The 27,162-nt window shown below is 37.5% G+C and overlaps 1 protein-coding gene across 2 annotated transcripts; it reads left to right on the top strand.

The window, feature by feature from the left end:
* The first annotated feature begins 328 nt into the window (after positions 1–328).
* On the top strand, positions 329–25,833 carry bms1 (BMS1 ribosome biogenesis factor). Of its 2 annotated transcripts, none has more exons than XM_079846128.1 (23): positions 329–465; positions 1,002–1,187; positions 2,825–3,015; positions 3,959–4,038; positions 4,757–4,945; positions 5,023–5,165; positions 5,268–5,389; positions 6,997–7,190; positions 7,422–7,561; positions 7,676–8,295; positions 8,562–8,663; positions 9,676–9,827; positions 9,943–10,024; positions 12,255–12,334; positions 12,435–12,641; positions 13,402–13,590; positions 14,755–14,935; positions 17,254–17,312; positions 17,448–17,570; positions 17,720–17,867; positions 20,381–20,556; positions 20,645–20,806; positions 24,196–25,833. In XM_079846128.1, the coding sequence occupies exons 2-23, from the start codon at positions 1,009–1,011 to the stop codon at positions 24,421–24,423; spliced, it is 3,747 nt and encodes a 1,248-aa protein (XP_079702254.1). In that variant the 5' UTR covers positions 329–465; positions 1,002–1,008; the 3' UTR covers positions 24,424–25,833. The 2 variants fall into 2 exon arrangements, with proteins under 2 accessions (XP_079702254.1, XP_079702255.1); XM_079846129.1 differs by having other exon boundaries at positions 333–465; positions 12,255–12,310.
* The last annotated feature ends 1,329 nt before the right edge of the window (positions 25,834–27,162 follow it).

Below are 27,162 nucleotides of genomic sequence, written 5' to 3'. Positions count from 1 at the left end.
GTAGGTTACAAAATCACGCCAGAAGGTGGCGAGTCTTTCGTTCGCTCAAAATATCTATTCATTCAAAAATATCAGTCATTTACTCAAAAGATTAACGAGAAACCAATAATAATAAGTTATCTCGACTCCATTTAAGACATACATATTTAACGAGTTTATGGTTTTATGCATTGTATATTGCTAAACAACTTGTTATACCTGCATCATAAAATCAGCCTATATGCATCATAATCCAGTAAAAGTATTTTGCATGCGGAACGTGTTACACGGATCGCTCTTTCCAGGGTACTGTTTGACACGACAGACTCTGTTGAACGTAACGATTTCCGCCTCTAACCGGAAGCGTAACACACGTGTAAACAGTGGAGAGAGGTTCACGTGCGCCTGATATGATAACATGATTTAACATTTTGAATTCTGAGATCATATGAGAAGCGGATTGAAATAAACAGTAGCCGCAAAAAGGTGAGCCTATTAGTCCATGCTTAAAATGACTGCATTGATGTTGGTTTAAAGACAAACGTATTTATTCATCCATTGTTTCAACGTAAAATACCTGGAATTAAATGACCAGATAGTCCAAACCGTATTCTGTACGTTGTTCATGCATGTTTTATCGTAATTGCTTCTTGTTTGGAGGTTATTAGTGGGTTTGACTGTTGATAGAGATACACATGGTTCAATGTATAGTTTATTCTGTCTTTAAAGGCAGTGTATTATTCACAACCATTGTGTTATTGGAATGCTTAGGAAGTAATGTCATACCGATGCCTGATGTTCAGTAGGTATGATTTGACTGAATGACTTGTCAGACTTTAAATTGATGCAGAAGAATATCAATATTCACTGTAAAAACAGTAGCTGTCACCCTGCAGCTTTTGCCTGGCTTCCCACTAAAGTTAAGGAGGGTTTAGCCTAGTCAATACCTGCATGGAAGACGTCTACATCATTCTGTGAAGTCAAATAAAGATCATTGTTGATCATCTGTCTTAACTCCTTAGAGCAAAGATGGAGAAGACGGAGAAGAAGGAACAGAAGCGACACCAGCATAAGCACAGTGGTCCCAAAGCACAGAAGAAGAACAGAAAGAAGGAGCATGGCACAGAACAAGAGCAGGATGAGCGCAAGAGGAACCCACGGGCGTTTAGTGTTAAGTCAGCTGTGCGCATGGCAAAAACCTTCCATAGGTCAGTGCTCAGAAAGCTTCATTCAACATTACCCATCTTCCACAGATTTTGTCTACTTACTTTATCTTATTAAAGGGATAGTTCACCCAAAAATGAAAATTATCCCATAATATACCCTCATGCCATCCCAGGTGTATATGAAATTCTTCTTTCAGACGAAGCTTCCGTATTCAACTTACAGAAAAAGCATAACTGACGCATTGCATGACGTCGGACAAGCGTTTTTAACTGCGAGAGGCATTACACTTTCTTCACAAGTTGAATACGGACGGTAGGGATGGCAGACGCGAAACAGACGTTTCGGGGCTTTACCGAGATCCCGAAGCGCAGATGTTTCGAAACACTGCTCCGAACTGTGATTCGAAACACCCTTGTCACGTGATTATGGCTAAATGAAGCTTCAAAGTGTTTCATCAGGTGGCGCCTTCCAAAACTGCGTTGATTAAAGGGGGCGGGAACAAGCCACACAGTCACACATCTGTAAACCTAATTCACCACAGTTTAAAAGTGAAGTAAATCAATCTTCACCTCGTGGGTTTTTGTGAGAGGAGAGTGATTTTGTGATAGCAGTGAGATTTATAGTGCGCTTTGGTTAGTTTTATTTAGGCTAGATTTAAATTAGATATATTGACTGATAGGTATAGACAGTGACATATAGTTAGGATAGATATAGTGACACATTCATATAGGCTAAGTTAGATAGATAGTGACAGATAGATAGCACAGCATAAGTTAGATATATAGAATTATATAGATATAGATTCATAGGTGATATATAGATAGATATATTAATAGAATATATAAAAATGGAGGCTCCACGCAAGAGATGCCGTACATCTGTGGTGTGGGAGCATTTCCATTTGGAAGCACCAAATAAAGTGAGATGTGTGTATTGTGATAGGCAGCTAGCCTTCTGCAACAATACATCATCCATGTATTTACATCATCCAAAAATATTTGTGCATGCCAGCAACAAGTTTCCCTTGTGAGAGGATTTTTTCAAAGGCTGGAGAAATTATATGTAAAAAAAGAAGTCAGCTGAGTCCTTCAACAGCAGAGCAATTCATATTTTTGAATAAAAATGTTTTGTGACAAATGTGACACATTGTGGCTTTATTTATTTTATAAATGTTCATTTTGTATAACAAACAAAATATATATAGTTCTTTACAATGACGAGGCTACAGGTTACAAAACCAAGATCATGTAGTTGTCAGACAGATGTTAAAAACAATTTTTTTTACATGGATCATTGTCAAGGTATTTCAGATCAACACATGGAAATGACCACTAGATGGCGCCGTAGAGACGGGTGTCAGATTGATTCGAAGCTTCGAAACAATATGACACATTTGCTTCAACTGCTTCAGTGCTTCACGAAGCCTCGGTCTGCCCATCACTAACGGACGGCGGTCTGGCCGAAGCTAGATATTTTACTTTATAACATGTTAAATATGGATATTTTTCTTGTAAAACCCATCAATTCATTTCAGAAGGGCTTTATTAATTTAATGCACAAAACAGTATCAGATTATTCTTATGCCATTTCTTTTGTTCTATAACTTTCACTTTTTATAATTGAAGTAAAATTATTTGTCCATTTATTGCTTTTAATCCCTTTTAACATTGTTTTGTAGGGCTCAAGATATTAAAACAAAGAAACATCACATTCCCTTGGTAGACCGGACCCCCCTGGAACCCCCGCCTATTGTTATAGTGGTGATGGGACCTCCAAAAGTGGGCAAAAGCACCCTCATTCGATGCTTGATCAAAAACTTCACACGGCAGAAGCTCTCTGACATCTGTGGACCTGTCACTATAGTATCTGGTCAGTTTTGTAATGCATATTAACAAAACATATGTAAAATAGTTCCCATTTACATATCGTCGCTGCCCGATGAAACTCACGTATGTCCAAAACGGTTACTTTTCAGGAAGTGAAAAAAACACCGTATTTCAAAAGCAGTTGAATGTAGCGTTGTCATACTTGGTACGGCATCTTTACATGTAACCATATTCTTGCCAGTGTAATGATATAATCCACATTTGACCAAAATTGAGTTTGAATGGACATACGTGCATATTTTACAGTAACGGTGGTCAATATGCGTTCTTCCGATCATTAATTAGAATGGCCAAGTCGCGTTTCATATTGACAGAGGAATACGTGCTGGACATTCTCAGCCTCTGGCAAGCGTGATAGCAGTATGAGTGAGGCATGTTCTAGTGACAATCATGACAGTAGCATTACAGGCTATAATTTGATCAGTTTGACTAAGAAAAAAAAAGTTTGAATCTTATCAATGAGACCGAGTTTATTTACATACTATCAAGCAAATAATCTGTGAAGAACTAGATTAGAACTAAACTGTGGAGAGCTTCAATGTTGTACTTTCGGCTATCCAGTGCTGAGCTTCGATGAAACTTCACAAGACCGGCGAGATGCTTCCACAGGGCGGGGAGATACGCGGCGTGATTGACAGCTTTGACACCAAATGGATATACGTGAAAATCAGATGACATGATTTCACAACTTTTCATTGGCCATTTAGATATGTGAAGCATACTGTATACGGAAATGAACCTGGACATTCAATCCGTCTAAAAATCTCAAAATAGGCAAAATGGACATACGTGGTTTTCATCGGACAGCGACGATATGGTATTAACATCCGTCTAGGGTGTCACATGTCAAAAATTTGCTCACATTTTGATTCTGTCTGACTTTGTCAATAAGCTGTGAGGTGACTTTTCTCTTGTAAATTTTGTAGGAAAAAAGCGCCGTCTGACCTTCATTGAGTGCAATAATGACATCAACACCATGATTGATTTGGCCAAGGTTGCTGACTTGGTGAGTTTGCAAAGCTGACCAGGATTAAACTCATGCAGCAATTCATATGTCTTAATTATACCTAAATATGAAAAAAAAACATGCATTGTTTTGCCTTACAAATGTGTATTGCCCACCCTCTACGTACTCTACTCTACTGTTCTACATTTGGTTCCAAGGTTTTTGAAATAAGTCTCTTATGCTCAGCAAAGCTGGATTTATTTAATACAAACACAGTAAAACCAGCAATATTGTGAAATATTATTACAATTTAAAATGACTGTTTTCAATTTCAGTATATTTTAAAATATAATTTATTCCTGTTAAGGCAAAGCTGAATTTTCAGCATCATTACTCCACTCTTCAGTGTCACATAATCCTTCAGAAATCATTCTAATATGCTGATTTGGTGCTCAAGAAACATTTTTCAATGTTTAAAACAGTTCTGCTTAATACAGTGCTGCTTAATTTTTTTGTGGAAACCACAATAAAAAAAAAATGTTACAGTCTTTACTGCCATTTTTATCAATTTAATGCATATTTTACGAATAAAAGTATTAATTTCTTTAAAAAAACAACACTTGTTTGAAAGGTAGTGTACTGTACATGTTAATCAAGATAACTAGTAGCCATAAAAGTGAAATTAAAAACTCTGAAATTTGATTTGATTTGATTATCACTCAATTGTTTTAATGTAATGTTTTCCAGTAAGGTAGCACTGACATTTTGACTTTATTAGGTTCTGATGCTGATAGATGCTAGTTTTGGCTTTGAAATGGAGACCTTTGAGTTCCTGAATATTTGCCAAGTTCACGGCTTCCCCCGGGTCATGGGGGTCCTCACACATTTGGACACCTTCAAGGACAACAAGAGACTTCGAAAAACAAAAACCCGCCTCAAACACAGATTCTGGACTGAAGTTTTCCAGGTACGTCAACAACCTGGCATATAACTGACATATCTTTAAAGAGAACTGTCTAGTGTCTGAACATAAAAGTCTTGCAGGGTGCCAAGCTCTTTTACCTGTCTGGAATGGTGTATGGAGAGTACCAGATACAGGAAGTTAAGAACCTTGGGAGGTTCATCTCAGTCATGAAGTTCAGGCCTCTTGTCTGGCAGACTTCTCACCCCTATGTGTTGGCTGACCGGTGAGTGACCTGAAGAAAATGTTTCTTTTATTCATGATGTTTCTAAGCATGTGCTGCCTTTTATAACAGGCAATGAGTTTGTTTGTTTGTTTTTCCGGACAGTATGGAAGATCTTACTGATCCTGAGGCTATAAGGTTAAATCCGAAATGTGACCGAACTGTCTCTCTGTACGGCTACCTGCGTGGGACATTTTTGAAGAATAAATGTCAGGTCCACATTCCTGGTGAGCTATCATTAATGTTTGCAATATTCTTTACAGATATTCAGTTATTTTTTGTAAACAGGTTTTGCTTCAGAAATCAGATTTTACATTGTACACGTCACAAAACTGAAGTTGGACTATTATTTACTGCACAAACCACACTGTGCTCAGTGAAACAGTTTGCTGCAAGTGAACCTGCAATTAATGTGATTTGGGTCATTATATATATATATTTATTAATTAGGGCTGTGATTTAATGCGTTAATTAGATTAATTTGTTAATGTAAAAAATAACGCATTAAAATTATTAATGCACTTGCCCCGCCCCGGACTTATTTAGGTCATCCTAACATTTCATACAGTTGATTGATGAAGAATGTGATGTAGGGCAACAACTGTGATGAAGCCTATAGAACGCAGTTAGAATGTCCCTAAAATTCAAGATATGGGGCAAAAATGCCCGTTTTAGTCTCAGGACGTTTTTACACTGGGCACGTTTGTTGTGGTCCACCTGCGTTCCCGTCGGTGCTATGAGCGAAAACTGCAGGCTCACTCTCGCTCGTATCCTAGGTAAATCATCAACACTGTCATCCCTTACATGTGTTTTATTGAACTAAATACATCATACTCTGATAAAACGCATGCACAGGTTACTTTTCTTGTCGATTCCGTGTTTCTTTCACATTCACGTGAATAGCGTCACAGTTCGAGCACAAGTTGTGAAACCAAACTCAGACCACCTCCTTCAGGCAGTCTTGAATTCAGCACCCCTGAGGTCAGCCCACGCGGTTCACATGACTGCTTTCACATTAACAATTTTTCATGTGAGCCGTGCCCCGTTTCAAACTAAACTGCCAGTGTGAAAACACCCATATATGTATATCATGACATTTACATCATGTCATGATATACGGTATAAGCAATATCACACGAGTAACGAATGCAATATCTCACTAGTCCTGATTTTCTGTCCAGAAGAGCACGTGTGCAAATGTGATACTAATCTTATACAGCAGTTTAATAAAATAAATAATTAAGCTAATATTGTGTTGTTTTAGAGACAAAATTGTCTGTTTTGCCAACGAAAATATAAAGTAGAACTGTTTTGAACGATGAACCAATGATTCAATGGTCCATAATGAGGACCATTACTGAATGAATCAGCCGTTTGAACAAAACAAATTAATGAATGGCTCAAGGGCCATGCGTCCGAAAACCTAGGCAGCTAACTCCTTGCCTCGCTTCCTTATCAGTCAATGACTTGTAAGTAGAGTTGGGTATCGAAAACTGGTGCCAATATGGCACTATATAACCGGTATGTAACCGGACCGAATCAGAACGCAGATTTTGGTTCCTCATTTCGGTGCCACTTAAATTCAAACGTGCTTTCACGCTTTGGCTGGCGGCGAGCCAGAGACAGACGCGCTCAGCGTCCCAGAGCTTTGGTGAGAACTAAACAAATAGTTAATTACTACATTAGTAATTTCTCCCTAGAAATGACTTGCTGAGCATAAGAGACTAGTTTTATAAACATTATAAAATCTTATCGACCCCGAATATTAATGTATTTTATTTTGCTATGCTAACTATGCATTATATGATTTGAGAACTACTAATAAATGTTGCAGGTGTGGGGGACTTCTCTGTGGCGGACGTTAGCTTCCTGCCAGACCCTTGCCCTCTTCCGGAGATGATTAAGAAGAGAGCCCTGAACGTGAAGGAGCGGTTATTGTACGCCCCCATGGCTGGCGTAGGGGGATTGGTGTATGATAAGGATGCCGTCTACATCGATATGCCTTGTGGACATGCCAACCAGCAGCAGGTCAGATTTCAGTCTCAGCACGTCCCCCATGACAGCATTACCTACAGTTGATTTAATACCAGACGCAATAATGTCTGCAGTTTACAGGGCAGTCACAGCTTATTACACCAAGTAATAACACTTTTTACACTCAATTTTGTTCCATCAGCGAATATGACCTTGAGGTTTAAAGACGATTTGTGATCTGATGGATATTAAGTGTTTTAATGGTGTGAGAAATGTCTGTCCCAGGAGGAGGTGCGGCCCACCACTGAACTTGTTCAGTCTCTTATTGGAACACAAGCCACTTTGGATGCAAAAATGGCTGCCAGCAAAGTGTCACTATTCACAGGAGCTGCTGCACTAACACCGGAGGAGGTGCAGGAAAATGGGTACGATTTACTAATGAACTCAGATTATAATTCAAACAGGGATTATAATGTAACCAGAGTTGACAGCAAAGTTTGGTAATGAAAATGTATGCATGCATCTGAATTAATCAACAGGAAACAGAACCCTATGGAAAGACTTGAATGGGATGAAAAAGCACAGAGAGAGAGGAGGAGAGCTGTCTTTGCTGATCAAGATGAGGATGATGATGATGATGATGATGATGATGATGAGGAAGGCGATGAGGAGGAGGATGAGGAAGGTGATGAGGAGGAGGAGGAGGAAGAGAGTGATGAGGAGGAGGATGAAGAAGAAGAAGAAGAGGGTGAGGAAAATGAAGAGGGGGTGGCAACACTGAAAAAGCAAGATAAGGAAGCAATAGAGGCCTCAGCTCCTCCTGTGAAGAGACAGAAAGTTGAGGAGCTTGCAGAGAAGCCTGCGTTTGCTGATAGTGACGATGAATTGGAAAAGAGTGAAGGGGAGGAAACTGAAAAAGATGAAAGTGAAGAAGAAGAAGAGGAGGATGATGATGAAGAAAATGATGAGGAGATGGAGGAAGGGGATCCTGCAAAAAAAAGCTCAGGTCCAGACTCTGGTCTCTGCTCAGAGGAAGATGATGAGGATGATGATGAAGAGGAAGATGAAGATGAGACTGAAAAATCAAAAATGTCCACCAAGCATCCAGAGGAAGAAGAGATAGACACAGAGGATGCAGAGATGGGTTATGAAACTGCAGGTACTTTGTTTCTAACTACATTGTGCCAAATAATCCCAACATTATCAATTTTTTTTTTTCTCAAATAATCTTAATTTAATTTATTCAGATTTAGGATTTCTAAATTAAATAATTCTGTCTGTTCACTTTGTAATACAACTAAGCTGCCTTTACTAATTTCCCCATACTCCCCTTTTATGTCTGTTTTATCATTATTATTATTATTCAATTTTACTGCTCTGAAAGCCTCTTTTGAACATGTTGAATGCATTTTGTTTATGTTGAAGGAGCATTACGATGGAAGGAAGGTTTGGCTGAGAAAGCAACAGAGGCATATTTAAGACAACAGCGTGCAGCTCCAAACCTGCGCAAGCTAGTGTACGGCACAGGTGAGGAAGAGTCTCTGAACATCTAGTTGACTCCAAAATTAAAAACCTGACATTGAATTATGTCTGTCCCAAACACATATGCACAATAACATGCTGTATATAGGTAGTTTACATGATTAAAGTACCATTAAAGTTAAGATATGCCTCTAGTTTTAAACATTTAAATGTGTCTTTGAAGTTTGGGCCAACACTTTTGGCAGCTTCAGTCGTTGTTTATGCACATGTAGGCTATATCTTCAAAATAGACGACTAGTTATACTACATTAAAACTATGCTGAAAGCTCCTGTATGTGAACCTTTTGCAGATAAATACAAGTGCATTTTCATTTACTATTGACACAAATCAATAAGTAAATCATACTCAACTATTATAGTAAACAACTTTTCCTAATTAGGCCTACTCTGTATACATTTTATGATGAATAGAATCATTATACATAATGTTTAAAATGCTTCTTGTGTTCATATATTTCGTTATAAAATGGCTTAAGTACACTACCCTTCCTGAAATACAATTAATATTGTCGTCATTCATTGATTTAATTTTAAAATAATATACAAATTCACTACCCTCTTTGAAATACAATAATCAGTAAAAAAGAATCATCAGATTAATCTGGAAAACAATCGTTAGATTAGTAGACTAATCGAAAAAAGAATCGTTAGAATAGTCAACAGAAAAAATAATCGTTAGTTGCAGCTCTACAATGCATATTCATAGTGATGTCTGTCAGGCTGCAAAAAACGGTAAAAGCACTGTAAAATTTGTCCACGTGACCTGTGTGCTGCTGAATACCAAGTCTTCAGAATCTGAAGCCATAGTTGATTTATTTTTTATGTATTACTTATTTAATATTTACACAGGGAGAGAATGATAAATATTATATAATTATATATGAGGACTGACATTTAATTCACTCACTGAAAAAAAAGGAGGATCAGCATTCATTTTCATAAAGCACATGAACTGCTATCCAACCTATAATGCATCTGATATTTGTTTGTTTCTCAGTGGCGGAGGAGGAAGAGGATTCTAATGTTGAAGAAGAGCTGGGAGGTTTATTTAAAATCAACCGACCAGAGAAGAGCAAGAAAGTACGAGCGGATGCGATGGACTGCTCTCGCTTTCAGCCAGACAGCAGCCATGACTGGGATCAGGAGGAGGTGAGGGGCAGTATTAAAATACATTTGCATATACATGTAGATGTGTTTGCACAAGGAATTTAAATATGCCGTTTGTTGCACATGTCTTGTTTTCTTAAGAATTGTGTATTTTCAGATGCTAGCGTCTATCAGGGACTGTTTTGTGACTGGAAAATGGGAGGAGGATAAAGATGCTGCAACACTGCTTAAGGAAGACGGTAAGAACACTAAATGCCCTAGATGTCATCATCAGCAGCTGATGATTCAAAGTTTTTTTTTTTAGGGGGGTGGTTTTTTATTTAAAGAAATTAGAGGATTAAAAGGGATTTAAGGGAATATAATAAATAATAATGGTGAAATAAGTTTCTGGTCTAATTATAGCCTATATATTTATATATAGAACTGCATGTGTCTTGCGGAAGAACATTGCAGCCGGAGCTACTTCTCTCTGTTTATGTCTATTTCAAGTCACGCAGGGACTGTGCTCCTCCGCAGCGGTTCATACCAGACCGGTCTGAAATAGTCCCAATATAAACACTTATTATAAGTGTACAATAATAATTCAGGGTAGGACAAAAAAAAGGTTTGGAAAATGGATTCATGTTGTACATTCTCATTATATATTTTTTGTAAATCTTGAACACAAAAAAGTTACGGACAGCAGCTTTAAACTCTTTGCTAATAATATTTTATAAAAAAATATGCACACATTCACTCTTGTTTGTATGACATCGTCATTTAAATCAAAGCATATTTTCCATTCAAAATGGCAAAATTACATTAAAAAAGTTGAGTAGTTTGCATCACTGTTTGTTACTGTGGGTCGTTAAACACATCCATTGTAAAACAGTTGTCAAATATTAAAGGTCCTGTTCTTCGTGATCCCATTTTTCAAACTTTAGTTAGTGTGTAATGTTGCTGTTAGAGCATTTATAATACCTGTAAAATTATAAAGCTCAAAGTTCAATACCAAGCGAGATATTTTATTTAACAGAAGTTCCCTTTCAAAGCCTATACAGCGAACGGCTGGTTAGGACTACATCCTGGTATTTCCTGCTTTAATGACGTCATTAGAGCAGTTTGTCGACTAACCTCCGCCCACAAGAACACGCGAAAAAGGGGGCGTGGTCTTGTTGCTCCCGCGTGGAGAAGAGGAAGTGTTGCGTTCGGTTGCGTTCGTATAGTTTGTTTGTTGCCATGTCGTCGAGACGCTGTTATTTTCATCCCGGAGTCAAGTCACCTTTGTTTGGCTTTCCCAGGGACGCTGTACTTAGAGATCATTGAGCGCATGCATCCCCGTTATGGTAAGAGGCGTGACCTTTCCGGTAACGTGCGCTCTGCGTGCCCTAAGCTGCTGTCGAATCACAACACGGGAACCGCTGGCACAATCAGAACTCGTTACGTATTTCTGAAGGAGGGACTTCATAGAACAGGGAAATCTTTCAAGCCGTTTTGAGGACAGTGAAAACAGCAGTATACAGATAAGTAAATTGTGTGAAAAATACAGTTTTTTTACACGCGAAACATGAACACATGTTATATTGCACACTGTAAACACAATCAAAGCTTGTCAATCAAATAAAAAAAAAACACGAAAAATGGGACCTTTAAATGTTTAGCTACGTATATATTATCATGCACGCACTCTTTCATTGTAAAAACTAAAAGCGTCGCTTTGGAATTCACACTCGTCTTTAGTGAACATTAAGCCCCACATTCTTTGATCTGATTGGTCATCATTTTGACGAGCACTGTTAGACTGCTGAGGCAGACCAGCCTAAAAATCAAAAAATAACTTTTTACACAGTCTGTTAACAAACAACAAACAGAGTGGTACTTAATGGAGAACAACATTAAGAAATATATATTGGGGGGAGCAATTTGGCCATTTCCAATTATTGTGGGAGGAATTGTCTCCCTCAATGCCTATGGTGGTTACGGCCCTGTTATAAGTACCGGTACTAATGCAAAAACTGTAACAATACAGAATTGACTACAGAATGTGTTAATTTATGTCATAGGTGAACCAGGACAAAATATCAGATTTATGTACTTAAAAAATTAATTTTACAGTGTACTTGTTACATGTACTTACCATTTTCTCACGATTTACAAATAGTTGGAAACATTTGGGATATTGTAAGTACTCAACTGAACACAATATATTACACTGGCCTTGTTGGTTTTGGATATTTTACTGAAAATTTTTTACATAGTGCACCTATAATATTAATAACAATAATATTGATAAGAAAAACTGATTTTTTTTCAGAGAGAGTCAGGAGTTTCACCTCCTGCTGGCCTCACTAACACCTCTTCCAATTTTATTGTCTTTGCCCATGTTAGAATTGGTGTTAAGAAACATGAAATTTCACTGGTTTTGATAATCACTACATTTTGGTACTGTGACATCCATATAATTTTTTTTCACACCTTTTGTCTTTCTAGATGAACTCTATGGAGATTTTGAAGATTTGGAAACAGGAGAAGTTCACAAAGCAAAGGTTGGGAATAAAGACCAAGCTGAGGTATTAAAATCAAACTAGTTTTAAAGCATTCTCTTCTGAATGCATCTGACATGTTTTTGTGGTCCCTTTTATTGCATTTTTTTTTATTATTGAAACACAGGGTGGGAATGAGAATGGTGACAATGATGGTGATGATGATGAAGAAGAGGAGGAGGCTCCCCAAGTGAAACTTGATGATGATGAAGTTCAAAAGAACAAGCGTTTGGAGAAGAAGAGGAGGTTGAAGGAGAGGTTCAATGCACAATATGATGACGGCGACGCCACATACTTTGATGACCTGAAGGAGGAGATGCAGAAACAGGCTGAGGTTAGAGGTCAAAGTCAGCCTTCTTGTAGAGGAGAGCAAGAATAAGGCTGTGTCCAAAATCGCATACTCTCTTGAGTAGGTACTTAATTTGAATAAGTAATTACTTCATGACTGCTTAAAAAAGAATGTTGTATATAGAATGAATGTAATCTTGAAGTGATACATTCGCGTGGTGTCATTATCATGTGACCTATCAGCGTCAGTTACGTCGCTTCACTGCCATTCATAAATCCTCTCCCGTGGCCTCATGAGATAGTAAAGTGTCCATCGTATGCACCCTTCAGAATCTCGCTGGAAGAAGTGTCATCCGGATATTTTTGACTGCTCTTTTATGAGTATTGTGAATTTGGAAATACTTCTTTTGTCACATACTGTTTTTCACCTACTATATAGTAGGGAAGTATGCGATTTTATATGTAGCCTAAGTGTAACACTTACATTTTTGTTCCAGTGTTACAAACATGCATGTATTTCTTTGTTTCTGTGGAACACAAAAGATGATATTTTGTAAATTGTTCTGGTATTTTTTATTTTTTTTTATTTTACCTATACAGTGAAAGTCAGTAGGGTCCAGTGATGTTTTGTATCTTGTTTCTTTGTATCTTTGTATCGTGACTTTCACTGTATGGACAAAACATTCTTCAAAATATCATCTTTTGAAAGAAAATCATACAGATGACTAATGATTAAAATTTTATAAATAAAACTATCCTTTTAATTGAGAATTTCATTCATACCGACTCTCCCCTTCGTGTTGTAGCTGAACAGGCAAGAGTTTGAAGACATGGATGATGAAGTTCGAGTTCAGTATGAGGGCTTCAGGCCAGGCATGTATGTGCGTGTGGAGATCCCTGCTTTACCTTGTGAATTCGTCACCAACTTTGACCCCCACTATCCCATCATCCTTGGCGGTTTGGGAGCGAGTGAGGGCAATGTAGGCTACTTGCAGGTAAGTCTTTAAGGACTTGTTTGTAGCAGACAACTGGATATTTTACAACTTCTAGTGTAGTCGATAACCTTGTGAATAAAACAAAGGACACCTGATGTAGGGGTTTCGAAATTAATCGTTTCTACGATGCATCACGATGCAGACGAGGATGATTAGGTATCGGTTCAGTAATAGACCATAACCGATTATAATGTACTGATTATTTTCTGCCGTCATTTGTCGCTTGCGTGCAATGGCAGACAATGGCAGAGGGAGGCGAAATGTGAGTGTGATTAATTAAAATGATCCAACTACTTTAAAAGCCGACATCTGGGCACATTTCGGCTTTAATGAACAACCTGGTTAGCACAACCTGGAGAGCACACGCGCTGTGTGTAAATCAAAGCTATCTGATTTATCAAAACAATTTCATTTACACTTGGGCACATAAATGGATCTCTGCAAACCCGATATAAATCCGATCTTTAATTCCTGCACTATATGCAGATTTATTGGAGTTCACAGCAATGGTAAGATCATTTAGTTTCTTTACTTTTAATGAATATGATTGTATGTTGAGCACCTACAACTTTACTTTCGGTAATTTGTGCGCTGACTTGATGAAGAGATACGCAGCTGCTCGTCTGCGGGATGCGTGCTACAGTAGCGCTGTCATATCAGACTATGTCATATAGCCCATAACACGCTCTTACACGTAAATTTTTTTAGCATTGTTGCGAGGAATAAAATTTACATATGTGGTTTCAACAACCAGTTGCATTTAGACTTTAGTTTTGACTGTAATGCGGCCCAGACCACCTCCTGAAGTGGCTTTTAGTATTTTGTGTATTTGTTCTAAATGCTCCTGTTGTCTTCTGTGCCCAGACTTGAGTTTTGTTTGATACATTCAAGAAGCGTGTTTTCTTTGAGCAGGTAAAATTAAAGGTTCAGTTCATATAACTGACTGACAAAATTGCATACATGAGGATGCAGTGCATCGTCAATGCATTGTGATGCATCGTGATAACAAATTGAACCGAATCGATGGTATGATAATCGTAATCGAACCGAACCGTGAGACCAGTGTAGGTTCACACCTTAACCTGATGTAACTCCAAGCCAAATGTCATTACAAAGCAGGACTTGGTAAGAAATTCTGGTTCTTTCTTTATCTCCTCCACACAGATGCGTCTGAAGAAACACCGCTGGCACAATCGTATCTTGAAAACCCGTGACCCTCTTATCATGTCTCTGGGCTGGAGGCGCTTTCAGACCATCCCCCTTTACTACATTGAGGACCATAACGGACGTCACCGCCTGCTCAAATACACACCTGAACACATGCACTGCGGTGCCACCATCTGGGGTGAGGGACAAACCATACACACACCCCTCACCGATATTGGAAATGTAACTGTGCATGGTCATTTTCCCTATTTTTACATATAGATTACATTTGCAATCATCTAACGTTCACTAAGAGTTAATATTTAAAACACTAGTATACATTTTATAACTGTAAAATGTAATCTTTTGCAAATGTCAAAATTAATCTATGAATACAAATTAATCTATTTTCATACTGTATATTTGAAATGTGATTCCTGAAATTTACTTGCAATATTTAAAATGATTGAGTTTTTAAAAATATATATAGACATCAATTTATATATAATATTAACCATGACATTTATTGTCTAATGGGAATTTTAATATTGGTGCATCTTTTAATATTTTCTTTTACTAAAATATAAAATAATAATACATAATAATTTTATGATTTTCAGCATGTAAGTTTTAAAATTTTAATATGGGTGCATCCATAATAATAATAATAATACTTTTTTGTCTAGTGCCACTCCATGCCATGTTCTTTATGTAGGCCACAAAATGTAATTCATTTAGCAGCATCAAAACTCAGAAACGAGCAATGTGCTACTGCCAGGGCCGTGCAGAGAGTTCTTCAGAGGCAGGGGCTCAAATGTAAATATATATATATTAGGGGTGTAACGGTACACAAAACTGACGGTTAGGTACGTACCTCGGTTTTGAAGTCACGGTTTGGTACGGATTCGGTACAGCAGTTTTACAAAATTGTTTTTTATTAATTTTTATTCAACAGTGGTTTAATGAAAAAAAAAATTGTGTCTGTCCTTAAATGAATTCAGTTATAACTAAAAGTTTCTTAAAGATAATGCTGTAAACTATATAGGGAGCCCTTACATATTGCTATTAAAGATTAACAACAGAGCCCAAACTATTAGCCTAAATTAATTTGCTATTTATTTTTAGATATAAAAATCAACACTCATAAGCTTCACATAAGGCAGTTTTTGCATTAATATCTAAATCTAATTATTATTATTTTTTTCTCCAACTCGTTGAAATATAATCATTTAGTGGCTGTAATTTTCATGACAGGTTTATTTAAACATACATTAAATAAACAAGACATCACTAACAGGCTAAGTGGTATATAATGAATATATATATAGACTAATATAACGAATATATAGGCTAATATAGTGCATGTATTCAGTGAAAGAGTTAATCTCTCTAGTGAACTCACAGCTGTGGACACTGAATGACTTCTGAGGTAAATGTGATTCTACATGACATTGTTTGTTTACAAGCTGTTTTATTGTCTTTCCGATGATACGTTTCAATAAGTTGTAATGTATCTTCAACATACCTTTAGATATTCATTTCTTTAGGAAGAGATGATCGCGTTCACTCGTGCGCCGCGCGCTGCCGCTTGAAGTTGAACTGATACGCGTCTCTCTGTCACGTCACATAATAGAGCGTTAAAATGGCATTTATCGTTTGAATTTCGTGATAAAATGGACTGAATACTTAATATGTTCGTGTGGGAACTCGGATTGAAGTGTGTTCCGCGCTTTAAACAAGCCGACTGTTAACTGTTATAGATTACATTCATAACCGCTCGGTACACGCGCGCACCGTACCGAAAGCCCGAAACGTTAGTTCGTCTGTCCATGTCATTTTCAACCGATTTATGAATAAGAACAGAAAATTACCGCTCCACTTCACATGCCCAATGGAATTTGAACTTGCTTTGCCAGATCACGATTGGTTGGTGTATATACATGACAAACGGGCATTGGTGAATTGTGTAATACTTTAAAATGCATAATATATAGATTTGTAATTAAATCAACACATTAGCTCTGATTATGGATGAAAAAAAAATATTGGTTTACTTTTTTTCCCGTAAGGCCACACACTCTCTGAAAGGACCATATTTGGCTCGAGAGCCGCTTCCGAACAGTGGAAAATCAGCAATCAATCAAAACGCACGCAACCCATAGCAACGCGTTATGACACCGCCTCAACAGAAATTGTCCGACTTTTGAGCCGTTCGTTACTATTGTATACATTGTCATCAATGTCATGTTATAATAATCACAATTATTTAGTTTTATTGACCACGATATTATCATTGATATTTGTCTGAGAGGGGCACTTTTGATTCATTTTGAAAAAGGGCAGGGGCTCGAGCACCCAAAGCCCCCCCCCCCTCTGCACGTGCCTGGCTACTGCTGAGCAGTTCGGCACAAGCTTGCTGATAATTCGTTTAGTTATGAAGCTCTACTCTTGTCTCTCACTTCAATTTCATGTCATCTCATGCACAGTCCACTCACCTTTCATTCTTCTGTTCTCCAGGACCTATAACACCCCAGGGTACAGGCTTCCTTGCTGTGCAGACGGTCGGCGGTATTAAGGTAAGACCTCAGCATATGATGAGAGCACAGGAGCAGCCTGGGTCACAGATTCAGTTCAAGTCTCCAGTCCAGCAACCACAGTCAGATGAAAGGCTTCCCTTTCTCTTGGACTCATCCTATCTTATTTCCCCTCAGGCCAATTTCCGCATTGCTGCCACAGGAGTGGTTCTGGACCTGGACAAATCTGTTGCTATTGTGAAGAAGCTCAAACTGATTGGATACCCATATAAAATCTTTAAGAACACCTGCTTTATCCAGGTAGGGAGTCCTGCAGTGTCAGGAGTTTCTCCGCAGCGTAGTGGCACAGCACACCAGGGAACGATAATAATATACTCCTCATCCTCTCTCGGAATAATTGGACCCTCTCGTCTTTGGTTATAACTTTCTGTCTTTTTTCTGACTCTAAGGGAATGTTTAACACTGTCCTGGAGGTTGCGAAGTTTGAGGGTGCGTCCATCCGCACAGTCAGTGGCATTAAAGGGCAGATAAAGAAAGCCTTGCGCACCCCGCCAGGCGCCTTAAGAGCCACGTTTGAGGACAGACTGCTGATGAGTGGTGAGTCAGACTTGTTTCTCTTTTTTATAAATATTTCTGTTGCCTCAGTTTTTTACCACAGTATTTATTTATTTGAATTTGTATATAACAAGCCTAGCTTGGGGAGTTCAATGTGCTTTATTTATCAGAAAAGTCTACGAATGTAATGACTCCCAAGAAGCTCTGTTGTACATAAACAACCACCTTGTTAAAATGGAGGGTATTATTGCTGATTATTATGCTCCTCTCTGGAGAGACGGGCATGTGGAAAATCTTGCAGTGAGGCAGTTTGCGGATTCAAGGCTTATTAGGTCTACTGCATCTTTTATTAGATGATGATTGTTTATATTAAGGCTGCGAAATTAATCGGAATAATAAAGCAGAATCACGTTATGGCCTTGTGTGATTATTAAACCGCAAAAGGCTGTGATTTAATTAAAATGTGAAAAAAGCATGCATGCACTGTGTTTCAAAGTGAAAGTGCATGATTTTGTGCTGTCTGTATTCTGCTACACACAGTTTACTCCAAACAAAGGCAAAACACTCACGTTTTGCATAATTCCAAACATTTTGGCTGCTACAAAGTATTCTACAAATCTAATAACATGACACCAGGTCACAGAAAAGGAGCAGAATAAAAAACATTCAGCTACACAAAGAAATATTTTTGCAGGTTTAGTACTACTACCATGGGCATCGGAACCATTGTATGTGGGTGGGAGAGATATTGGACCCACTCACTTTTATCGTCTTTAATTCAACACATGTCTGTTTACCTACCCCTAAGGGATAAACACTTATTATTAAACACTTTAGATGCTTTATTTCCACTTTTCTAATATTTTCTTAATTTTATTGAAAGTAAATGCCTTTCCGATTTGATATGTGATGGGAAAAGGGAGTAGAGTGAGTTCGGCAAAAGGCGGATTCAAACCTCGGGTTGATTTTCGTCAACTTGATTCCATGCGTCTTACCCCTACACTATTGCCGCTCTCAATGATACAGTGATTTCCGTAATCTTGTCTTGTCCAACCAGACATTTAGCAAACAAGGCGATATATTTGTACTTAAAGGGTTAGTTCACCCAAAAATGAAAATTCTGTCATTAATTACTCACCCTCATGTCGTTCGACACCCGTAAGACCTCCGTTCATATTCGGAACACAAATGAAGATATTTTAGTTGAAAGCTGATGGCTGAGAAAGGCTTCAGATAGGCTTCCATTGGCATTCAGTACATTAATACTCCCAAGACCCATAAAAGGCACTTAAAACGTCGTTACAAAGTCCATCTCACCACAGTGGCTCTACAATAATTTTACGATGCGACAACAATAATTTTTGTGTGAAAAAAAAAAATCTAAATAACACCTTTATCCAGCTTGTTATTGTCTTCCGTGTGTGCCTCCACGACGCATGCGCGAGAATATGACGCAGATCCGGCGCTCGGACACATGACCCAGAAGGGATTTGTTTAAAAGCAGAGGAAGACGCACGTGTCTAAGCTGTTGGGTTCTACATTGATCGTGCTTTAGGTCTCAGCATAGTTCTCAAAATGGGGATAAAGTGTGCATTTCATGGATTCCCGAACGCTGGCGCTACGTCATATTCTCACGCATGCGTCGTGGAGGCACACACGGAAGACAATAACAAGCTGGATAAAGGTGTTATTTTGATTTTTTTTTTGCTCACAAAAACTATTGTCGTCGCATCGTAAAATTATTGTAGAGCCACTGTGGTGAGATGGACTTTGTAACAACGTTTTAAGTGCCTTTTATCTTGGGAGTATTAATGTACTGAATGCCAATGGAGGCCTATCTGAAGCCTTTCTCAGCCATCAGCTTTCAACAAAAATATCTTAATTTGTGTTCCGAATATTACGGAACATAATATTATTTATTAATATTACGGGTTTCGAACGACATGAGGGTGAGTAATTAATGACAGAATTTTCATTTTTGGGTGAACTAACCCTTTAATATAAATGGCATCTACTCCAGTAAAATTTTTCTGAGAGAGGACCCACCCACATTTTTTTTGCTTCCGACACCCATGACTACTACTAATAATCGTTAATAATAATAACAATAATAACAACTATAGTTTGTTATTAATAATAAATCATATTATTATTATTATCATTATATTAAAATATAATATACACTACTGAAGTTTGAGGTCTGTAAATGTTTTAATGTTTTTGAAAGAAGTCTCTTATGCTCTCCAAGGCTGTATTTATTTGATCAAAAATATAGCAAAACAGTAAGTTGTGAAATATTACATTAAAAAAAAGAATAACTGCTCTCTCGTTTTATATATTCTAAAATGTAATTTATTCTTGTGATGGCAAAACTGGTTTAACAAAAATTCTTCCATTTTCAGTGTCACAAGATCCTTCAGAAATCATTGTAATATGCTGTTTTGGTGCTCAAAAAACATTTCTTCTCCTTCTCTTTCTTCTTCTTCTAATATTTGTAACAATTGTTTTTATCAAATAATGCAGTCCTATATTTGATATGAATGTGTGCTCTTTAGATATTGTGTTTCTGCGCTCCTGGTTTCCGGTCACGGTTCCTCAGCTGTATAATCCAGTGACATCTCTACTAATGCCGGTTGGACAAAAGCACACATGGGCAGGTATGAGGACCCTCGGACAGATTAAATACGACGAGGGAATCCGCAATAAACCCAACCAGGACTCGCTGTACAAAGTAAGCCTTCTTAAAAAAAATATCACCAGTTAGTTGTTATAATTGTTCGCTGTTGTTCATTTTCAACCCTGTTGTTGAATCCCCACAGCCGGTTGTGAGGCAAGTTCGACACTTCAACCCCCTCCACATTCCCAAAGAGCTGCAGAAGGCTCTCCCCTTCAAGAGCAAACCCAAACAGAGGCAGGCCAAAGGCAAAACCCCACGGGACCTGCAGAGACCGGCTGTCATAAGAGAGCCCCATGAGAAAAAGGTAAGAGCTCTCTGACTCGTCCATCTCTGTGTTTTACATATGTCATGCCTTTGTGAGCTTTTTTTTACTGTCATTAAACTAAGACGGTTTTAATATCCACTATTAGTCTAAAGTTAATCCGCCAAGGAAACCTCCAGAGTGTTGGCTGCGAAATATCATATTTCTTTAATCCGTGTCCCTGGCAAATACCAAGACAGCTTGCTGGCCAATTTCTTTACCAATCCCCTTTGAAATTCTCTTGTCTGAAAGATGACACAGGGGGTTACATTTTTAATCAATTTCTTCTTCTTCTTCTCCTGGTTCCAAGATATGGTAGGCATCGACGTGTGAAAGTAATAAAGAGTTTTTAATCATTGTCATCGTTTAATCTGCAAGACTTTAAAAAAAAAAAATAATTCCATCAGGGCTTAAAAACGGAAAAAAAAATCAATCGGTTCACTCCGAGCAGAATCGATATTATAGCGTTTCCGTTTTTGCGTTCCTCAATAAACATTACTGTTCCGAAAACGGTTTGATTTGAAAAAATACCGATATCAATAACGTTATTTTAATTTAGCCTATACTTTAAACAAATATGGATAAATAGACTTATTTTCACGCAATAATAATATAACGCATGGTAATTAAACTTGAATATTTATTTCATAACATTTTTAAAACCACAACAGAAATACATGCATTAATTACAAAGCATAAACAGCGGACCTGTTTTGGAGCGTTAGACAATCGAAAGTGGCCTCGTATGCCTAATTCTTTTCAGAAGAGTGATAACATTATTTGTAACGTTACATAACTTTTTTTCAACACGACTTGTTTTAAAAAATGTATGAATAAAGAATAAATAAACTGGATAACCATTAATTCACCGTCAACTGCTAATTTCAAAGCAAACACTGCGCAACACGTCCTTGCATCACATTATCAAATTCAGTCAGCTAATAAAGCTTGATCATTTAATGCAATATAACATACCATTTAACCCTTAATCGTCCCTTGGGGTCCAGCTGACCCCACTGGACTTTTCCTCCATTTTTTAAAAGTGTTCCCTTCATCTCAGGGCCATGAGACTCGGTGACTTTTCCTAAATAATCTATCTAAACATGCACAAAAAATCTGGGCTTGATTTGGTTGTTCTAAAGGTGTGTAAAAAAAAATTTACCGTTTAAGTCCCTCGGGGTCAGATTGACCCCACATTGAAAATGAATGGGAAAGTGTAAAAATACATTTTTTTCACTTTTTTTGTCAATTTTTTTTTACTAAATCCAGTATAAATCTGAAAATTTCCACATTTATATCAAGGTCTGGTCCTAGAGCATAAACACAAAGTAGAACAAACTTTCTGTCTCATACACACACGCACACACACACACACACACACACAAACACACGCATGTGTGTGACTGCAACAGAGAGCATTTTTATAGAAACTGGCAAATAAAATCAACAAAACTGGCATAAATCTGAAAGATTTTCATACATAAATGAAGTACTAATACTAGAGCACAAATGCAATATGGAACAAGCATGGTCACTCACACGCACACACACACAAACACAGGTGTCTGGAGCATTTTTTTGGATTTTGGCAATGAATGGGAAAATGTAAAAAATGCTTTTTTTTCACTTTGTTTGTAAAAAAAAATCAACTAAATCCAGTATAAATCTGAAAATGTCTACATTTATATCAAGATCTGGTCCTAGAGCATAAACACAAAGTGGAACGAACTTTCTGTCTCATACACACACGCACACACAAACACACACGTGTGTGACTGCAACAGAGAGCATTTTTATAGAAACTGGCAAATAAAATCAACAAAACTGGCATAAATCTGAAAAAATTCCATACATAAATGAAGGACAAATACTAGAGCACAAATGCAACATGGAACAATCATGAGAAAGAGAGGGAAAAGGGCAAATAAAAGAAAGATGAAAGGCAGCTTAACTTTTGCATAACTTCCCTATGGACCTCTATTGGATAATGTGGTCATTGCACTCTCTTTCTCTTTAACTATAATTCCTAAAGTTTTTCCACAAACCTACAGATGGCGGTATTCTATCCCTAACACATAGAGCAATGTCCAAAAACTATTTATATTTATTTAAGATCATCATTCAAGTGATTTTTTCATAAAAAAATGATTTTTAATGAGCCAATTTATGACATAGTTAAGTATTTGTGCAGTAAATAGGTAAAAAACTACCAAATACCCACAAAAACACAGCATAAATGTATAGTTGAGAAGTAAATAAAAAAAATGATATATAGTTTTCCATGTAAAAAAATTATATTTCCTTATGCAATCGCTCTGTAAAAGTTTGGGGTCTATCTGACCCCAAGGGACTCAAACGTAAACCCTACTTGAGGGGCGATTAAGGGTTAATACGAAGCATCAACCGTCTATAGAAAACATTGACCTGTCCTGTATTGGCAATCTGAAAGACTATAGGAAAAATGTTTGATAGATGCTATAGCCTACTTGGATAGGCTTAAACGGAATCCATAAACTAGCCTAAATCAGTCTATTTGAGCTTAAAGTCCGCACTGCTTATTTAAACGTTCGAAAAGAATGTCCTCCAATACCTGCACATTCATTGTAGACCTCAGCGGGGAAAGAAATGCACTTGAGGCATGAAAATGCGCGCTCTGCACTGACGGTAGATTCATAGATGACTGGTGCGCGGGCATTTCACTCACCCTTGATCCGTCAACGTCACATGCTGTACTACTCAATTCATGATTGGTCACTGCCAAATAAAAATATTAAAGAGAACGATAAAATAACGTTATTAACCGGTTAATGGTCATTTCAAATTAACGTTTCTGTTCAGAACGATTCAAATTGATTTTGATTTCGTTTTTGTTCCTCTTAAAATTTCATTCGTTTCCGGTTTTCGTTTTCGTTCCTTGAACCGGTTCGGAGCCCTGAATTCCATTAGAGTTTGGTGTATTCATTCTTAGAACTAAAAGGTCTTTTATTCAGTTACAAAACTAATTACTTGGACAAGACGCTCAAAGGGACACAAGGTTAAGAGGCCATAACTTTCCAATTCTTTGATCACTCTCAATGCAACCTGCTGTTTTTTTTTGTGAGGATTCTGGCTCATTAACTAGTTAAGGAATAGTTCACCATATATCAACTTGATGGCACTTAGTTAATATTTATTGTGCGGTTCAGGACTTCTGTAATAGTGATGATCACGTCTGTGGTTAAGGTGATTTATAAAAACATGTGTTTACTTTGTTTGATATTTTGTTTTCTAAAGCAGTGAAGTTCATTTTTAAGTCTCCAAGTACTTTTGAGGACCATGGTATATTGTCATGTTTTACCCTTCAGGGCTCATGTCTCATCTTCCTTGTAAAACCTTTTAACCTTTTCCACCAGGTGGCAGCATTGCTTGAGGCTCTGAGTTCAGTCTATGCATACAAGAACAAGAAGGCGAAAGCAGAACAGAACACCAAGCACAAAGAATTCCTGAAACAGAAAGAGAAACAGGATGCAGAGAGGCAGAAAAGGATGAAAGAGGAGAGAAAGAAGACCTTCCGTGCAATGGGACAAAAAGAGAAGAAAAAACTCAAATCCAGCCTGAAGGGAGCATCCAAGGACAATTGAGTCTACCACAACTCAACACCTGATTCTGTTAGACTGTGACTCCAGGCCCATCGGATCAGGGTCTGTTACGCTCTTAGTTAGACAGTTTGGAATGCGACATAATTCGATTCTCACTCCATCTGCTGTTTCTAAGCTGGCTCAAGAGTTGAGATGATGACACTGCATGAGACCTGAATATGGTTATTGTTGAAGACTAAAGTATACAATCTCACTATAAACAAGAACAATAGAACTGCTGGTGAATCTGAAAGGATTTTCTATCAAATGTATATGGTAAATCTTTACAGTAAGGTTCAATTAACATTAGTTAATGCATTAGGTATAATAAACTAAGAGTGAACATTTTTACAGCATTCATTAAGCTAGGTTAATGTTTTTATTGTTAATTCATGTTTGTTTGTAATATATTAATAGAAGTTAATTTGTACAACATATAAGTTAAAGGGTTAGTTCACCCAAAAATGAAAATTGTCATTAATTTCTCACCCTCATGTCGGTCTAAACCTGTAAGACCTTCGTTCATCTTCAGAGCACAAATGAAGATATTTTTGATGAAATCCGAGAGCTCTCTGACCCCCTCCATAGACAGAAATGTAATTAAAACGTTCAAGGTCCAGAAAGGTAATAAAGACATCGTTAAAATAGTCCATGTGACTCCAGTGGTTCAATCTTCATTTTATGAAGCGATGAGAATACTTTTTGTGCTCAAAAAACAAGCAATATAACGACTTTATTCAACAATTTCTTCTAGCCTGTGTCAGACTAGTATGCTGTTGACAGTTTTAACAGTGCAGCGTTTCCTAGTTTTACGGCAGAACGACTCGTGCGCATGCTCATGTGAACAGCGTCGTCCAATGGTAAGCTGCCGTTCTGAAAGCTCTGGACTGTATTTACTACGTCAACAGCGTAAGAGTCTGACAAGGGCTGTCAGATTTGTTTGCGCACAAAGTATTCTCGTCGCTTCATAAAATTGAGATTGAACCACTGCAGTCACATGGACGATTTGAACGATGTCTTTACTACCTTTCTGGGCCTTGAAAGTGTTAATTAAATAGCTGTTTATGGAGGGGAGCTCTCCAATTTGATCAAAAAAATCTTAATTTGTGTTCCGAAGATGAACGAATGTCTTGCGGGTTTGGAACAACATATGAGTAAATAATGATAGAATTTTCATTTTTGGGTGAACTAACCCTTTAACCTTCATCAGTACATGCTTTGAAAGTATGGTTCACTGTTAATTCACATTTGCTACTGCATTATCTAATGCTAATAAATTGAATCTTTTTAAAATTCTATGAAAAAGATCCATATGCTTTAAAAAAAAATAATGGCCATTTCTACCAGTCACATTACATGCATATACTTGTTTTATTATACTTTTTTCCAATAAAAACGATGGAAAAAAGGGTCAAGAAATGATATTTGTTTCAGATAAAAGGGTGGGCTGGGATGCTTGTCAACATTCAGTGAAATCTGCTTGTAATGAATTCTTCAGTAAGGGATGGAGGTGCCCACTAACATTCTCTGTTATAGCCAACTCATTTGCTCTTAAATGTTATCCTGAGTGCTCTGATTTTAAGCGACAGCCTTTTTTTTTTAGCCATTGTTAGTTGGTGTGATTTTGTGTTTTTGTTGTTGTCAGACATAATCTGCTGCCTGCTGCTGAGCAGTTTCCAGATTCCATGTTGTTTTTTTCAAAAAGCAAAACGGCTGGTTGAAGAAATGCCTATGAATAGCAACTGTACTGCAATTTGTCAGCATCAGGGATTGTATGGACAGATGTTCGATAGTGCGGGGAGTGTCTCCATATGTGTGATTGAGATTTATTGATGGTGGTAATTAGGCATGTGAGGTGTTTTGGTGTCATACGAGGAAGAGATGGTCCTTCAAAACCGAGTCTCTCAGGACTATTGTCTGTCCTGAACCCGTCTCCAGACGGTAGCAATTAACTGCACGGTTTTGTTCTTTAAATGTCTTATGCTTGAATTAGCTGGCGAGTAGTCGCACGCACCAGCTAGACCTTTGACGTATCGATTGTAATGCTGTTTAGGGTGGGTTTATCTAAAATAGATTATACAGTAATAACAGACTATCATGGAGGAATACATTTAAATAATGGCGGTCTTTGTGAACCGCTGCACCGAAAACACTGGGAAAAATACTGGAAAATATATTTGTAATTAAAATATCTGTTATTATAAGAACACACTCTTTCACAGACATAATTCTGAAAATGAAGCGCACTATACAATTTTGCTTGAGGATATTTACTTGCACTAGCCACCAAGTGCCTCAAACTAAATTCTGGATGTCTGAAGATTTGATGCCACTAACCTGACTGTGGCAGTGCTGTTATTGTTATATAATAGTAAACTAATAATACTAAAATAAAACTAGACCATGGAAAATCCAGCCATTAGTTCCTCTTCATATAAACCTAGTACCTTAAACATGATTTTGTTTTCCCACAAACTGGTTTATATGAGCAAACTGAATGGTATATAGGGGACAAGCACCAAAAAATGTGTAGGTCCTATTGTGTTTCGTTTTTTTCTCATAGTTGGTATTCTGTTGTTTCTGGCTGAGATCGTGTGGTAGCCCATTTTGTTGAAGGAAAGCTGATTGAAGAGGGTCTGAAAACTCTTCAGGCTAATCAAACTGTAACAACCCAAGATGTGTCTGTTAGTCTTTTTTTTTTTTATTGTTTGTCTCAGTTCAAGTCTAGATATACCAATTTTT

Source organism: Gobio gobio, assembly GCF_949357685.1.
Source record: "Gobio gobio genome assembly, chromosome: 20".
Lineage (NCBI taxonomy): Eukaryota > Metazoa > Chordata > Actinopteri > Cypriniformes > Gobionidae > Gobio > Gobio gobio.
Note: the sequence above shows the minus strand (reverse complement) of the source record. Positions and strands in the feature narration are given on the sequence as shown.